This window comes from Accipiter gentilis, chromosome 14 (genome assembly GCF_929443795.1).
Source record: "Accipiter gentilis chromosome 14, bAccGen1.1, whole genome shotgun sequence".
NCBI classification, from domain to species: domain Eukaryota; kingdom Metazoa; phylum Chordata; class Aves; order Accipitriformes; family Accipitridae; genus Astur; species Astur gentilis.
This window is the reverse complement of record NC_064893.1, coordinates 34170473-34188689: the sequence shown is the minus strand read 5'-3', so window position 1 is coordinate 34188689 and position 18217 is coordinate 34170473. Positions and strand designations below refer to the sequence as shown.

At 39.5% G+C, this 18217-nt stretch overlaps 1 protein-coding gene across 1 annotated transcript; it reads left to right on the top strand.

The window, feature by feature from the left end:
- The first annotated feature begins 737 nt into the window (after window positions 1-737).
- LOC126045932 (protein-glutamine gamma-glutamyltransferase 6-like) lies at window positions 738-17845 on the top strand. The gene is made up of 13 exons (XM_049817620.1): window positions 738-767; window positions 3508-3681; window positions 4504-4743; window positions 5259-5377; window positions 6600-6728; window positions 7989-8166; window positions 9011-9146; window positions 10179-10282; window positions 12177-12419; window positions 13093-13437; window positions 14441-14598; window positions 16317-16450; window positions 17695-17845. Exons 1-13 carry the CDS (start codon window positions 761-763, stop codon window positions 17843-17845), a joined length of 2118 nt encoding a protein of 705 aa, XP_049673577.1. The 5' UTR covers window positions 738-760.
- The last annotated feature ends 372 nt before the right edge of the window (window positions 17846-18217 follow it).

The window sequence follows — 18217 nt, the reverse complement described above, 5'->3', positions numbered from 1 at the left end:
GCAGGTGACTAGATAACAATGCCATCTCAGTGGGATGTATTACTTCTTAGATAAGAAATGCGTATTATAGGTAATCTTGTCAGTAGCAGATAATGAGGACACAACTCTGTATGCTTCCAAGAAAGAATGAATTATATACAGTCATATGAAAGCTTTTCAGGCAGACATGCCTTTAAAAAAAAAAAAAAAAAAGTGGTTTATGCTATGCAAAGTCATGATGCTACTGAGCGGCAGTAACACTAATATATTACAAATCTACTTAGTTCACTCCGTGTTCCATACATCCATGTTGTACGATATGTATATTTGTCTATACCTGCCCTCTGTACATACAATCTCCAAAAACCTAAACTGACACAAACCAACCATCCAAAATTAAATTTCTTCTGTCTACTTAAGACTGTATTTCCTTCATTAGATCCAGTTTGGGATGTTTTCCACTCTTAGTAGTTAAGACACCAGGATACTCTTTATCATCTTTCCTCTGCCATTCACCAGTTTTAAATAAGCATAATTAGATTCAAGATTAAGCAATTAAAGCAGCCATAAGTAGATGCTCACGTAGGACATTATTACAAAAGCAGTAACTAGCAACCACAGGTCACACCCAGCTTGTATAAACTCTAGCTTACGCAGCGAAGTCAAGAGGACGAAGCCTTTCATTACTCGTGCTGGTGGAAGAGGATTCAGAATGTTCTTGCACACTTTTGCACCCGTAACCTGAACAACGCACAAGTGTGGAAAAGAAGAAAGAAACCTTATGGCGGGTAAGTTAAAAACAGCCTGATTGCTCCAGACATCACTCTTCCAATACAGATGAGTGACATTTGCTGAGGAAACAGGATAAATTACATGTAGTTGTTCTCTTGGCAATTTAGCCCTTTTCAGGTTAAATGCATTTATGGGTTATTCTACTAGCACTGATTTTCTTTTTCTTAGTATCATGGGTCTTGAATATATTCTTTTTTCCTGTAACACAGAAAAATACAGTAAGAAAATATTTTTCTATCATATCCATTAACTAATCTACATAGTGCTTTTGCAGCCACCTAATCAACACTGTTGGCTAGTGATTTGGGCATCAAACTGTCACACAGAAGTCCCAGGCTCTAATCCCTCTCTGATATCGAATTGAAGTCTGGCTTCAGACAGGTCACTTGATGGCCTCCGAACTCCCATGTTCACCTCCTCACAGAGTGGCTATGTTAGCCTGTGTGCTGCTTTGGATTTTTTTCTGTTCTAGCTTCAGCTTTCTGTCAGAGGTGGCAAGAACCCTGTGTGCATACTGATCAGCATTTTCGGCAGTGATCACCAATTCTTTTGCTTATAAGCATGCTCCCAGTGTCTATCCATTAGAGGATAAATGCTTACCCAAACAAATTTTTAGAAGTTTGTCCAATTGTACATTGGCAGGATTATTGAAAATACATTTTTCCAACAGAGAGATACTGAAACCAGAAAAAGAAATTTTAAGATTTAAATTGAAACTGTGAAGATCAAAACAAGGAGAAATTTGAAGTACACATGGACGAAAGACTGGTATCAGGCTTTATTGTGCTCTTACCCCATATATGAACCATTTTTTGTCGATCTCCTACACATATTCACTAGAAATGCCCATGTAACTGTGGACTTTGCAAGGCAAACTAAACTATCAATGCAGGAAATTCTTAGAGCTGACCAATGCTAGGCACTGCCTTCTTTATCTTTCCCACTTCTCCAGATGTCCCCTCTTGCTCTGTTGTACATCTTGTCTTTTCCTGTGACATTCCACTCTGATAGTCTTAGCAGCACTGTTTAGGTCCTTAAATGTCAGAGTCCCACTAATACCAAACCCATGGCTCAGTTGCTATTAAATCCTCTATGTGCTACATTTTTATTTGCAGACATAAAAAATGCTCTTAGTTATCTGCATCACTGCACAACTAATGATGCACATGCTCCCCACACCAAATAGCCTGGACATTTAACTTGCACAGTTCAGAATACACAGAAGTAGCATATACATGGGTAAAGTGTTGCAAGGCTAACTTCTTTTCAAACTCCGATCCCACATGCCCTTCAGAAACACGTTCTAATTCACTCTAAAAGTAGAGGACTTGATGTTAGGAATGCTGTTTTCTGTAGGTCCTTTTTAATTAAACATATTTAAGTCAGGAAAATAAAGTGATGATGCAAGTGAGAAGCTTTCTAGACATTTTACATCATGTGATTCAAATATCACACTCCTATCAATGGAATTTTTTTTCTCCAGGTGACACATCTGAAACAAGACCTTTCACTTAACTGAAAATACTAAAACATGTTTATGCTCACAGACTATAGGAAAGCAACTTGTTCTAAGCCCTTACCGCAGACTTAGAACTGCATACGCACATTCACGTTTCTTCCAAAAAGCTGAAAAACGAGTATAATTATGACTACATGAAGACTTCACAGAATAAAATTCTGTGCTGCAAACACAGCAGAAAACTCAAATCCCACCCTACTTCTATAGTAGAACCCTATGGATTACCTCAGATATGAACCTCATTCCAAGTGATTCAAGGCGGTCCTAAACCGAGTCCTGTATCTTAGTACAGTGAAATGATGGAACTGTTGCTCACAGCACCATTAGTCTGCACAGGGTTAACATGCTGTAGTTGTGGCAGGAAATTTTCTTCAAGTGAAATTCCTGTGGAATATCATATCGGAGAAGAGCACTTCTCCAACACGTGTTCATAGAGGGATGATGTATTTTTTCTGCTTTGTTTTTGTTTGTTGGTTGTTTTGTTGTTGTTGTTCTTTTAACTGTTTGAGGAACAAGAAAGGTTGAAAGCTTTTGTAATCTGTGCTTCAGTGTCCCTTTTTCAATAGTGGGCAACCTATCATGATACAATAGAGCAACCCATAGCACTGCCTCAAGATACGCCACTCCTACCATCTGTCCTTTGCGGGTTATCTTTTTGCAACAGAATGTGAAGTAACACCCAGCTTCAAGCAACAAGACTGTAAATGAACTGAAATACAAGATATGTGAGAAGATAATGTGCAAGTCTGACAATGAAGATACTACCCTTCTATTCATCATCTGTCATACAGTGTTTCCAGGATCAGGCATGCACTTGCTCATGAGAGTTTTAATACTTCTTTCTGTACATCTGTAAAGCATTCTGTGAACTAGGGCAGAAAAAGAGCAAGGACATGGTGGAATAGAACAGTCTCTTCAAACTTTAACAAAGTCTTATTATCTAAATACAGTAATTTTTTTTTAATCAAAGATGAATTCTCTGCTTGGGTGTTTTTTCTGTCTCTGAAAGATGCCTGCAGAAAAAATATTTTAGCTGTTCCTCTAAGTTGTTGTTTAATTTGCAATTTTTAATAACAACAGTGGATTTTTCTGTTTTCCTAGAGCATATAACTCCAGCTATATATAAAGATAATAAAACTATTACATTAGACAAGCTGAAAAGATGTACAAGTTTGAAGGAACAATGTTTTTAATTAACTTGTCTTGTGTCTTTCTAGCTCTGAAAATAGCAAATGTCAATTGGCAATCCAAACTGAATAAAGCTGCACACCACACCTCTGATTACAGCAGCACAGAAGCAATCTTGAGGAGAGGACAGGCCTTCAGCATCACTCTGCACCTCCAAACAACGGTGCAATCTGGGGACAACTTCACATTTATTGCAAGCACAGGTAATTTCCCCATGGCACTCACCTCACATCAAAGTCACTCCAACTCCACTCACATCCAGTGCCTTAGAACTCTATGTGGTCCATTCCTGAATCATTAAGCTTTGTCCTGTATCATTCAGGATTCATTGTTCTTTTAGGCTTAGAAGCTCCCATTTTAAAGTTCAATCTGTACCTTAAGACAATAGATAGTTAAGGTAATAATTAATAGAAAGGTAGGGGCCATCCTCATTCTAAAAACAAGCCTGTATCTTTGCTCTGAAGGACCTATCTGCAATACTGCAAGTTGTCTTCATTCTGTGGTCCCTGAAAATTTTGCAACTCTGTCTCTCACAGACCATCATCCCTCATTTGTCTCCTCTCCTGACTCTCTACTTCACCCCTTTAAACTCCCCTTTATTAACTTAATGTGTTCCCTATTACTAGAACAGTCTACACGACCCCATTCATAAGACTCCTCTCTATCTTCCCAAATGGCTTCTCAAAAAAATCCTCCAGGCAGCTACTAACTCTTAGTGCAGTGTGTATTAAAATGTGTGGCCCATCCTGCCTACCTATTTTTGAACTGTCCAGTTTTCAGGACAACAGGTTTGTATCCTCACTTGTCTAGAATTATTATCGATGCACTCACCTTTACTGGCTTGTGCACATAACACAGAGCACTGCATAGTACGATTCTATGGATTGGAGTGCAGCTAGTTTACATTGAATACATCTGATAAGCCACAATCTTTCAATGTAGTCATTAAAAAAAAAAAAGAAATTGAGATCATCACTGACCCCAAGTTTGTTATTCAGAATTGCTGTCCCTGTTCCCTTTGGCAGGACCATCACCAGCAGAATCACAGAGGACCAAGGCTGTATTTAACCTCTCTGAGGAGGGTGCCAGTGGCTGGAGTGCAACCCAAGAGCCCAGTGAGCCCGGCTGCATGAACTTCACAATATTCAGCCCAGCCAATGCTGTCATTGGACGATACAAACTTAAACTCCAGATTGTTTCTGGGAACAAGGTCTCTTCAACACTCCTGGGCCACTTTGTACTACTCTTTAATCCCTGGTGTCCAAGTATGTTTTGATGTATCATGTTCTTCAAATAACTCATTGTCTCAGTCAGGAAATCTGGGTGTCACAGTAAAGCATGTACCTGGCAGTCACAGCTACAGAAAGATATTTTTTTTGCTCAACATCAAGGATCAGTTTTTTGCCCCTCCAGTGCTGCAATGCATCAAAGATCCAGCCTCTTGCTTGTAGAATACAAAATCAGAGGCAGGAAATATTCCAAATACTCATTCTATCATTTTTTTCCCTCTGATACTTGTGTTCAGTTGTAAACCAAGCAATATCTACCAGTAAGACACATACTGAGATTACTGAAAGGACAGGAACATAGTCCGTTCCCCTGAAAGGAACTTCATGCTTATTTTATTCACTCTCTAAATGATTACAGAGTTATAGCAGGGAGTCCTAACCCTGAATACACAGGCAGCCTGACCTGTTCCCTAGAACTCCCCTTGAAGTGAGATTTTCAGTTACAGCAAAACAACTTTCCTTTCAGCCAGCATCTCTCATTCTGCTTCTAGATGATGATGTCTATATGGCTAATGAAAAGGAGCGGCAGGAGTATGTCCTGAATGACAGTGGAATCATATTTCAGGGACTGGAAAAATATATTCAACAAGAAGCTTGGAACTATGGACAGGTAAACAGCATCACCTATTTCAGAACTTTGAAAGTAAGAACAGTGGGTAAATAGGCTCTTGAGGAGAGAGTATCATTATCTCATAGTATAAGAGTTCAGTATTCCTCTCTCACTTATGATTTTCTTGTAGGCATATGTCTCACTTATCAATACATTACAGCAGCACCAGGATCATTTCCCCGGTCTGGCAAGTGCTAATACAGAAATAAACGAAACAAAGCACAATTTTAGTTTTCTTCTGTCTATTTGTATTGGTTTTGTTTGGCAAGGACACAAACTGGCAAAATTCTACTTGTTTCTTGACCCTTGTAAAGGGCAAAGGAAGCCATTCTAGTATTAAACTCTAGGTATTGTGAGGGCAGTACATCTAAATGTTTACACAGTTGGTTCAGTAACAGGGCAGAAGACACTAAAAGGATATTCCACATCTACTCAACTGAAACAACTCAAGTTGGAATTTTTGAAGATCAGTTTGGCCTTCTAAGCATAACTGCTACAAATACAGTCCTAACTACAGCCCACTGGTAGTCACATAGCCATCCTGCAACTTGTTGGGCCAGTCAAAACCTTTCCTGACCACTTCATGCCTTACGACTACACCAGCAGTTGCACAGACAGCATTTATATTAATCCTGATCACTGTGGCTACTTTTACACTAGTAAATGAAATAAAGCAGATCTGCTTTCTGTCTCAGAGGTCAAGTGACATCCTTGCCTGACAACATCCATACAGCACAGCACTTCAGCATTCTCTGGGCCCTGCACAGTGTCTCTGTGAACCTAATCCACAATAATTATTTTTGTGGGTTTCTTTCAGTTCAGATCATATGATATAAGGTGAAGGCAGGCCATCAGAGTGAAGCTTTCATAACAGAAGGGTACCTGTGGGGACATGACAGGATGTGGAAGGGTGCAAAGCCTGCAAAGCCAGACCTGGAGTGGTCTTGTTCATTCCACCAGGCCACGTAATGTCTTTGTGAATGCTAGTAGTTACGGCCCCAAGCCATGCTCATTAGCATGTTGTCTTTAAAATACTGTGGAGGGTCAGCAGTCTAGTGCCTATACTTTCTTCTTGACCCTATTTTCTTTAACAGTACAGAAAATACTTATATTACCAACATGATCCTGTTGTGCTAGGAGAAGAAAAATAGGTGGTTAGTTTATCCTTGGGTTTATTTATGAAATTAGCCTTTATTTAATACATTGCTTGTTTTGATTTCAGTTTGAAGAGGATATCCTTGATATCTCTCTGGCTATACTGGATCGAAGCCTGAACCACCGCCAAGATCCAGCTGCTGATGTATCCAACAGAAACAATCCTATCTATGTGAGCAGGGTTATCAGTGCTATGGTAAAGTGACCAATTAGTTACAGCTGTACAATGCACCTACTAACAAAACCCCCAATACATTATTGTGAATGCCTCAATGTTTTATAGGAGTAACTAACTATTCTGCAAAGAATACCTACAGAAGAGGTAAAATGGAGATTTTTTTCTCATGGAAAAACACCCCAAAAGTTTAATTTACCTTCTTCCCAAAAGTTTGCTCATAACTGAAGGAATATTTTTGAGGACTTTTGGGGAACGTTGAATCTCAGATTTATTTTCCTAACATATTTTCAGTTCATTAGATCTTTTCACTAATTTGGAAAGCCTGTGTCATTCTGAAATAATTTGATAAGTTTTTCAAACACCAAGAGAAGCATGAAATATTTTGGAAAACCCGTGTTGCTATGGCTCCATTTAATGTGTGTATTTAGTATTTTTCACTTAAGGGGGATTCGTTCATTAAGCCCTCTATGCATTTCCTTCAACAAATAGTTACATCTTCTCAACAACCCCCCATCCTCACAAACATATAAATGCACAACTAGGCAACTGAAAAGTTTTGCATTTTATAAATAATACATGCCTTGCAACATTCCTTATGTGAGATTCCTCTTTTAGAACTGTGATCCATTTCACCTGTTTAGACAGCGCTCACTTTAGGCAGTTTCAGCTTCAATATGAAGTAAGTAACTCTACTTAGATGTACAAAATGACTACAATTACTAATACTTAAGAAAAAAAAAATTAAAAAAAAACCTTACTGTTTTCTGTACAACCACACACAACATTTAAACAGGCCTTTAAAATGGATGTGCCCAAATATATACAAGCACATCTAACAAGTCTGAGCAAGCTATATGTATTATATGGACATTTGCAACAAATGTACATTCAGAGAAAATCTGTACTTCTTGATGCTTCCATATAAATCACTTGAGAATGTGAACCAATACTGAATAGACAGTATAACAGTATAATGACATACAAGGAGGTGAAATTAATCAATGAAACAGAGAAAATTTAAATAGGCTGGCAGTCAGTGCACTTGGGCACACTTGTACTGAAAAACAAGGCAGTTTTGAATCACCAGGCTCTACAAGCTGATCTGGGTTTGATCCAATTGTTGCACTTGAGCAGACAAAATTCTATCTAAGATTCAAATACTATTTCCCACCACTCAGCCAATAAGAACAGTGGTACAAACAGGGTCATTTCTGCCTACTTACCTCTCTCCCTTTTTCTGTAAATATTTAAATTCTCTCATGAGGAGGACTCTTTCAGGTTAACAGCAACGATGAAAAAGGAGTAGTGGAAGGGAAGTGGAATGGAAAGTACTGCTCAGGAACCAACCCCTTGCAGTGGAGTGGAAGCGTGACCATCCTTCGAAAGTGGTACAGGGGGAGATACAAACCTGTCCGGTATGGCCAGTGCTGGGTCTTTGCAGGAGTAATGTGCACAGGTATACATGAAGGGATGAAGAATGCTATCAGAAAGGAAGTTTACTAGAATTTCTGTAGTTTTAACTTTGTGATGTTATTGTTGAAGCTGTTTCAGTTTTGACAGAGAGAGTGAAGAACGTATGCTCTCCATGCATGAAGGGTTATTTTCTTCTATTTTAAACAGACATAGGTTGTAATACGGCACCCCAGTTTTGTGAGTCATCAAACAAAATGCAAAGCGGTTTGCCAGACTGGGCTGGTGAAAAGAGCAAGGTTTCCTATTTCAAAGCTAGGATTCAAAGAAAACCAGTGCTCTTTTAAGTCTGTCTCCTCACAATGCCAGTTTTCTACTGTTGTGTTTTATCTACTGGTGACACAAAGCCAAATCATAATTCTGAGGACCTGTAAAGGGAGCTGCAAGTTGGGAAAAGCATTTTATACTAGCAGTTTCTGTTCAGAGCTGCTCTGAGAGACGAGTCACTTTGGGGAAAATACAAGGAAAACTAATGCAATTGAGAGGTACGTCTCAGAGAGGAAGTGGAAGAAGAAGCAGGTAACAGAAACAAACACAGGGATAAAATGGGAGAGAGAACAGGATGAAGAATGAAAGATTAAAATAAATGGGTGAATCTAACTCTTCTTAAAAAGAGCACAGCAGCTAAGAACATCATGTGAGTGGAACCATCTTCTAAGCAGTTGTGCACCATGACTGTGACTTGCATCATATCTGAGAGAGAAGTTTCTGAGGGTTTGTTCCCCTACTGGAAACATACACACTAGACTGCTTTGCCAAGAAAACCAAAAATATTTCCTAAATGTCTGCAAAATAGGCTTACAGCACTTTCATGGTATTCTATATTGCAGTTCTGAGATCCTTGGGAATACCTACTCGTGTTATTACAAACTTCAACTCTGCCCATGACAGGAATATAAATCTGAGTATTGATAAGTACGTTGACATTTCTGGAAAGACCCTGCACTTGACTGAAGACAGTGTGTGGTAAATATAATTTTTTTCTTAATATTTCTTCCATTATATTCTCCTCTAATTAAAAGATCTAGAATCATGCTCCTGAAAAACCACCCCAACCTCATGCTCCCAGTGACGTAAAACCCCATACCAAAGAATCAACAGAGTGTTCAGAAATGCAATATGTAGTCAGTTTCATCATTCTGAAGAATTAACAGAGGAGATACTTTGCACCATTGCTATTCAACATATAATTTGAAACTGTAACTGCTAATTTTGTCACTACTGTATGAAAGTTTAAATTTTTCCAAAAGAAGTTGAAGAGTGATTAACCTCTTGCTCAAAAATGGTATCAGCTTGTCCCTCAATTCCTAGAGCAGAGCACTCTCAGAAGCCCATAAGTTTTAGACCCAGCTCCTGTGCTACATGCTGCCTCAGTCTTTCATGATTACCATTACACATCCCTTGCACAATACTGAGAGGTTACTAAAGTAAAGGTAATATATTTAATGCAGCTGAGAAGAATTCCATCACATCCCTTAGGAAGAACATGCTGTTTCTTTCACCTCAGAGAACCTGTTAAAAATCATGCTTTTGACAAACAAGTGCACAGAAACTATCACACTGCACGTGTGTTGTACTGCATGATTAGTCACCAAGCACCCTATACCATGTGGACTGAATGGGACATGGGTGACATGAAATAGAAAGCAACTGTGAATTAAATACCAGCAGATACCAATATGTGCAGGAGACCTTTGGCTGTACAGTATGTTGCTCTGGAATGTCCAGAATTGAATACTTGATTCTGCAATTAATTATTTTCCTTTTAACATTTTTTTTTCATAACATCCCAACATTCCTCAGTGATCTGAACACAAAAAGCTGGTAAAGAAGGCGAAAGAGGTACTCAAGAAAGGAGTCAGCAGCTGGTCTCTCCACAGAGAAGTTTTCATTCACTTGACTAGGGTTATTTCTTGCTTTGCACCAGAAATGTATCAAATCTTTCAATATAGAATTAATTGTATGAATCAGTGATTCCCTATTCTACCTCCCTTACAGGAATTTCCATGTCTGGAATGAAAGCTGGTTCATTAGAAGAGATCTTGGCTCTTTGTATGATGGATGGCAGGTTCTAGATGCAACGCCCCAGGAAAGAAGCAAAGGTAATGCCGCTGTAAATATAAAAAGCTGTAGATACTGTTACTCCTAAATATTGTTACTGAAATTTCAGGACAAGTCTCTTCTATCTACTCCCTGTAGATGTAGCATTAACTCAGGTGCACAAGAAAAGCAATACCCACATCAATCTCCAGTAGACTGCTTTTCCGTCAGCCTCTGGATTGCCTACCAGCATGCAAATTCTTACTTTTTTTGATGCTCTTCCTCCACAAAAGCCAGCACATCTTAAGTTCACTTATCTCACCCTTGCTTGTCTTAGCTCCTAATATTACACAGATTCATAAAATGACATAGAATAGCTAAGGTTGGAAGGGACCTTTAGAGTTCGTTTACTCCAACCCCCTGCTCAGCACAGGGCCAATTAAAACAGGTTTCTCAGGACCACGTCTAGTTGGGTTTTGAGTATTTCATAGGATGGAGACTCCATAAGCTCTCTGGGCAAACTGTTGCAGAGCTGATCACCCTCATAGCAAAAATTTTTTTTATTACGTTTAAATGGAATTTTCTGTGTTTCAATTTGTGCCCAGTGCCACTTGTCGTTTCACTGGATGTCACTGAGGAGAGTCCAATTCTGTCCTCTTTACACCCTCCCATCAGGTATTTATACACACCGATAAGATTCTCCCAAGCCTTCCCGCCTCCAGGTTGAACAGTCCCAGTTCTCATCCCTTAATCCCTTTTTGTGGCCCTTTGCAGGACTTGCTCCCATACACCCACATCTTTGTTGTACAAGGAGCCCAGAATTGGACACAGCATTCCAGATGTGGTCTCACCAGTGCTGAGTAGAAGGAAAGGATCACGTTCCTTGATCTGCTGGCAACGGTCTTCCTGATGCAGCCCTGGATGTTGCTTGCTGCAAGGTCACATTGCTGGCATTAGACACATTTGCTGGCTTGTATTGGGCAGATTTAGCAGCAAAACAAATTAAAACCCCTTTTAGTACGATGCTAAGTAAAGATTTTGGAGCTTATAGTCACAGGGTTGAACCAAAGAGTTTACCACAGAAAATAAAATATGCCCCATGACTCTACCCTATGTTTTACAGGACACACTAGAATGAGTAGGAAGATATTTCACATGATGTCCTCATGGCATGCAACAACATGCCATTTATGGACAAAGCTACATGAAATAAGCCCCAAACTGTTCTCCGGTTCTGAAACCAAGTGACATAGAACGGCTTTTGTTTACAGCACTGAACTCCCTCTCCCAGAGCAAACTAATAGCACAGCCTGCTGCCAACAAACCTTGGTCTGTCCAATTCCCTGAATTCTTCACAGCCACTGTCTGAAAGATTGCTCACTGACAAGGGGGGAAACCACACTAAGAAGCTTGCTAACAAGTAAACAGTGTGGATGACCAGTGGCCAGCACTTGGGTTCACACTTTGGCTCTGGTTTTATTTACTAATACAGACACAACTTCATTGATCTAGTTTGATGACCTCCATCAAAAGATTCATTTATTTGGCCATTTTAAATCCATCAAACTCCAGATAAACTGCTTCTCATTCCCCACTACTAAGTTCACCAAATTTAGCTTTGGTTCCCATCCTCTCCTCTCCTTTCACTAGACAGCTTAGCATACAGCCTTGCAAGCTTTGGAGGTTTAGAACACTTCACATAGCACACATCATAAGAAGTGTTAGTTCTCTCTATACCTTATTGGCCTTACAACCTCCTCCGTGCTCCTACCTTTTGATAGAAAATGTATGTGGAATCTCTGGACATGCTGTTACCATAATGCACAGATGTAGAAACAATGCACTTTATCCAAACATGTCTTTGGAGTGACTACCTCTCCCTCTTGCTGTCAGCATAAGGAGTTAACATTCTTTTGCAATAGGCAGTCATTTAACTTTTCCCTCTCTCTAATATAGGCATATATCAGTGTGGTCCTGCCTCCACCAGAGCCATTAAGGAAGGGGATGTGAACCTGGATTACGACAGCTCATTTCTGTTTGCAGCAGTGAATGCTGACTATGTTACTTGGATTCACTATAGCAACAAAAGAAAAGAGAGAATTTATTCTGATACTAGGAAGATTGGAAAATTTATCAGCACCAAAGCAGTGGGCACTAACTCACGTGTGGATGTCACTGCTAATTACAAATATCCAGAAGGTAAACTCTATAGCTGTCTTGCCACTGATGGTCAGAAGGGAAAGGAATTTAGGCCTTCGTTGGATTTAGCACTGACTTAATTTCTTTACTACTTCTGGAGCAAAGTAATCGTGAATTTTCAAAGTATTAGGGCTCATCGTCAGCTGATAGTGATTCAAAATGGCCTTTGTGGTGGCCCTTGATGAAATACTAATATAATCAATACAAAGTCAAAGCTACTTCTGTAAGACATTCTGTCCCAGCTGTTCTGATCAGCTGGTAAGACTATTTCTGTTATGACATACAGCAATAGCCATTCTGGAGAGTTGTTTGGGGAGAGTTTCTGCGAAAGGATTTTTTCACCCTTAATTTCAGAGGAGATGGCAATCGCCCCAGCTTATGCAGAACTGAGCTCTCCCAGGAGTTATCTTTGTACTGCTCACAGCTTCTAAGAGGTGCCCATGAACAGCCAGCTAAAGCTGACCGGCAGGTTTTACTTTCCAGCCTTCAAGGCCATGTATATTCATTTGCTTTTGTGTGAAAATTAGCATTTAGGTTAGACCACACTTTCTCCTCTTGTGTATCTTTGCCCTCCTCAGCTTTCCTAAACTGTATGTTACTGAGAGCAATTATGGCTCCATTGCACTATATTCAGCATGCATGACATCTCTGACCATGTTATCTTTCAAAGCAGGATCCCTGAAAGAAAGGCAGGTATATAAAAAAGCACTGAAGCTGCTTGCTGTGAGAAGCACTGGGAAAAGAACCAAAATTACAAGACGTAGAAGACGATCTTCAGTAGCATGGAGACAAAATATGACACAGCCTACACAAAAACCCAGTATCTCAGGGAAGCTGATCCTTGATGCATCTCCTGTAATTGGCCAGGATATCCTCCTTACCTTGGCACTCAGGAACTTGACCTCAGATTTCAAGAACATAAGGGTTAAACTGAGAGCTTCAGCCATTCTCTACACAAGAAGACCAAAGGCAGAGATTTTGCAGTTGTCTAGGTCTGTTAAACTTGGATCTGAAGAAGGTAATTTAAATCTTTTTACAGCTAAGGACAAGATGTAGCGTTGCTTTGTAGCCAAATCACATAGAAATAATGAACAGCTCAAGAACTGCATGACCTGCAAATGGTTTGTGGTTAAGGCTATTCAGGGGAAGAAAAACATATATATTTGCCCTGTCTTAAGCATTTGCTTTTGGGCACTGTCAGAAAGGATACTGAGCTGGGTGACCTTTTGTCTGACCCAGCACAGGCACTATTAGTTGTCCATTATGACCTTTTTTGCTAAGAGAGAACAACTAAGACATACACCGGAGACTACTCAGCTACCAGCTCCCCATAAGCAAAGCATAAAGACAGATTAAAGGGGGAAACGTAAGCCTACGTCTTTTTTACAGCAGTAGGACAGTAACTACAGACTGCAGTAAGTGCTACACTACCTGCAGGTAGTGGCCTTTGCCCTGCTTTTATAGGGACAGTAGTGAAAAACGAGACATGAAGCATAGATGAATATAACTACCTTCTCAAGCTAAAACACAACACATTATAACTGTTTCCACTGTTCCAACAGTAGATGAACATTTTTTCTCAAAGTACAGAGATCCATTGCCTTCCTCACTGGCACAGAGACTCTGACTGTGCACCCTCTTTAAGGCAGAGGCTACAGCTGCATCAGCAAGGGCATTTAAAACAACCCACCTTTTCACTTCTGCCTTCTTTGCAAGGAAGAAGCATTAAATGCCCAGCTTCAGATAAACAAAAAAACACCAGCAGAGATTGCCACATACATCCATCCTCAGAACTGTCCAGCTACTGAACTGTACCTGATCATTTAGTGTTTGATGTGATTGTAAGTAGAAGTCACCTATAAGCATTATTCCTGTGTATCAGCTGTCAACACCCACAAATGGACAGACTCAGGGTGATAGCATCCTTGCTCCTTAAAATACAGATATATTACAGATAGCTGGCACTTAGACACAGGAAAAAAAAGGAAGAGGAGGAAATTCTGTTTCTATTTCCATTCCAGTGAAAGAGATTTCATTCAAGATCTCCTATTCCCAGTATAAAAACTCTCTGGTGGATGACAGGAAGATCCTAGTGACTGCTGTGTGTGAAACCAAACAGGGAGCCTCACTTCTAGTGGAGAAGGACATTGTACTTCAGGATCCTTTTCTCACCATCAAGGTAAAAGCTAGTCCCCTTCGTGTCCCTAGAGAGACATGTTAAGAAGAAGCAACTAGAATCCTTACTCCATCTACTTCTCATGGGAAGGAGTGTGGGAAGTGAAATCATGCCTGAGGGTGATTTGATCTTGTTGCTCTAGTAATGGGCCATACGACACAAGTGAAATGAAATACATTAAGGAAAAGCAAATCTTTCCAAGGCATAGCTGTGCTATGGTGTTCTTGCCAGTGCTTGTTGACATGGCACTGATAAAAGTTCTCAGTGTTAGGAGTGTTACAAGGTAAGATTATCTCCAGAGAGACAGACAGACAAGAGAGAAACAGAGACAGACAGACAGAGTGATCTAGTCCATATCTAGGCCTCCACTTTTGTCAGGGAAGTCTGACCATTCTCTTCCAGTTTATTTAAGAAGCCTGATCTTTACCAAAGACATCTTCACTGACTAGCTGATAATACCTGGGGCTGTGAGGCTTGTTATTACTAATAATCAAAGAAGTTCTTTCACCTTATCAGGAAAAGTGGCACTTTTCACCTTCTGTAACATCTTTCCAAATGATTAATAATTAGAATTGGAGGCTTTTTTTCCCATTTAAGACTTACTTCTGTCAAATGTTGTACAATGGATAAAAAGCAATTCTTACTCCACAGAAAAGACCATGCACTGTGTATGCCCAGGGACAGTCCTGGGTTTCTATGGCTCATCACATCCAAATAAACTAGCTTAACTTGTTTTGGACAGTTCAGCACATTCACATGCTGTATCAGACATGGGATCAAAAGCTATCTGCCTACTGTACTGTAAACAACATAGAGGGAGTATGATAATTTGTGGCCTTTCAGAGCTTCCAGACTACATTAGCTATCCCAAACCACTCTGCAGTAGCATTCAGGAAAAACATGGTTACACACAGGAATAAAAAGTCTGGGGTTTTGTAGGTCTGGCAATTTCTGAATACCAAGTTCCAGTGAGACTTTGTAAAAAGCCTTCTGTGCTGTATCATGCAAATAACAGAGTCAGCTTATATAGGGCTGGCACCTGAATTAAATTACTTCAATTCAGTGACTAAGTTTCAAGAAGGGTTTATGCTTCTGTTGATTGAAACTTCTGTATAAACATACATTCAAGAATACAGGAATGCAATTGGGGTGCTGGACTTCTCCATTATGTTAACTAATTCTACATAATCTACAAAGATAACTAGATGAGCCAATTCAGTCAAAATAAGGCAATGAATATATTTATTTGCTACTTGGTATCCTATTTTTTTTTTTGCCTGAGATGTCACAATTCACCTCTGTCTCACACCTCCAATGTTTTCTAATCCTAAACCTTTCATTTAGTCTAACTAAAGCTAATTTCACTTAAGCTGCCTACAGTAGTTAGCCAGATATGCCAAGGTAATACTTGTATTCTCATTCTGTTCTCATTCTGATAAGCATCATACTGTGTTACACATTAACACCATACACTGACCTAGTTAAAAAATTTGGCCTAAATGGTAGATTCTACGGTAGTTTGTTCTTTCTCAGCCATACTGGGTGGCTGATTTAAGCCTGAACTCTGATGCGCAAAAATATGTACATGTATTAATTCCTGGCTCCTTCCTGTCCAGGAGATCCTAAGAGTGTAAGTGGCTTGCAACAGGAATGAAAAGAGAAAACCATGAGAAAGAAGTGAGACTAGTGCCGTAGCTGAGCAGAATGTTGTCTCTTTGTAGGTCCTTGGTCCAACAGTGGTACACAAGGCTGTTAATGTGCAGGTGACATTTACCAACCCGCTGTCTGAAGTGGTGACAGACTGTGTGCTGAGAGCCGAAGGTAGTGGCCTGATCAAAGACCAACTCAGAATCAAGTACGTAAATGCTATCTGGCTAATAACTCATTCACTTTGGTGGGAAATCTGGAATAGAATTGGTTTTTTTAAAAAAGATTCTGTCAACCTCATGACTTTTGTTGGCACCAACCTTGGACAAAATACCATCATGTCAGTACTCTCCATATACTAGTTGGGAGTCTTTTACATCTCCTTTGCCAAGCTTTGAATTACAGAATGCTCAGAGAGCAGAGAGATGGCCTGCTTTTAATGACAGCATGTAACTCAGAGCGCTGTAGTTAGTGACTGAATTACACAAAGAGTAAAAATTTAAAAATGCTTTTCCTTTTGTGGTTTGCAAAAGAAAAACCAAACAATCCTTGAAGGATAAGAAAGAAAGTGACAGTATCTTTTTTCCTTCAGATATTAAATTACTAAAGAGCCAGGACATAAACTGTAATGAAATGTCTTAAAAATGTGTCCACTGATATCATATCAATAAGAAATTGTTCTCTCATCTCCTCCATGGTTACTATTTTTAAAACATTTTTTAAAGTGTTCAAAATATTTATGCTGGGAGAGTGAATGAGCACCAAGAAACTGTGAGAGGAAAAAAAAAAGATAGCAAAAGACAGATAATGATGCAAATCACTAAGGCTTCATTTACACTGAATACAAAATTCAGGTCTAGATCCTGACATTGAACCTTAATTTGGTGTACCAGCATCAGTATTGCTGAGCTTCAGTACCTCCTTAGAGCAGAGAGGCCCTTTTCCCCCACTCTCTCTGTTTTCTGGTGCTACTATCAGTCTCCTTGTGTTGGACAGCCAAGAGTAATTTCAACTATGGACATAAAATCAACAGGTAATTACATTTACCACACCAAAATACAGCATGAGCATATCTAGAGTACTATAAATGTTGGGAGTGTTGAGGGTAATACATAGACTTGGATTTGAGCTCTTCTAAAGATAACCTTTCTGATCATTCCTCAGGTGGTCAATATGTTTTACTCTCATGATACAAACCCTAACTCTCTATCACAGATTGAGAACTGCAACTATTCTACCACATCCATTACAGCTTGATTAGTTCTTCAAGGATAGTATTGTGGGGGCTGTGAGCATGGAAGGTTATGTCCACCTGTGCTAGGAGCATACAAACACAGCGGCCACTTACTTTGACTCTTCCCTTCTACACCGTCTTAGATTTGGGGACTCTCAAGAATACATAGCAAAGAATTTTTCAGCTGCTTGAACTTAGAAATGTATTCTCTCTTTTAGTGTGGCAAGAATGGCCCCCATGGAGAGCTCAACAATCCAATTTGAAATCATTCCCTACAAGAGTGGCACCAGGCAGCTTCAGGTGGACTTGGTTTGCATCCATTTTTCAGACATTAAGGGATTTGTGATGCTTGATGTGGCTCCTGCTTAATGATATAACATGTACATCAGTTCAGTTTTGTCTCTGTTTATGACACTGGTGCAGTGTTCGTACATTATAATGACTGGGAGCACAGAAATGCAGACTACTCAGCCAAAGTAAAGTGATGTAATATGAACGGAAATGAATAAAAAGGTACTATACATTATGCTATAAAGACACTGTCACCTCTTTCATTCCCTAACCTGTTTTATGGGCCTTCATGAATAGAATTGCTAGTGGAAATCATTATATAATTTAACTTGAAGGAGAGGCTTAAGTGTGATGGTTTTCAGTATTAGAGCCTGTAGCAATGATAGCAGCTAGATTTCCAAGGAATATCATTTAAAATCACTGGGTTTGTAAGCTTCATTGAATATAATT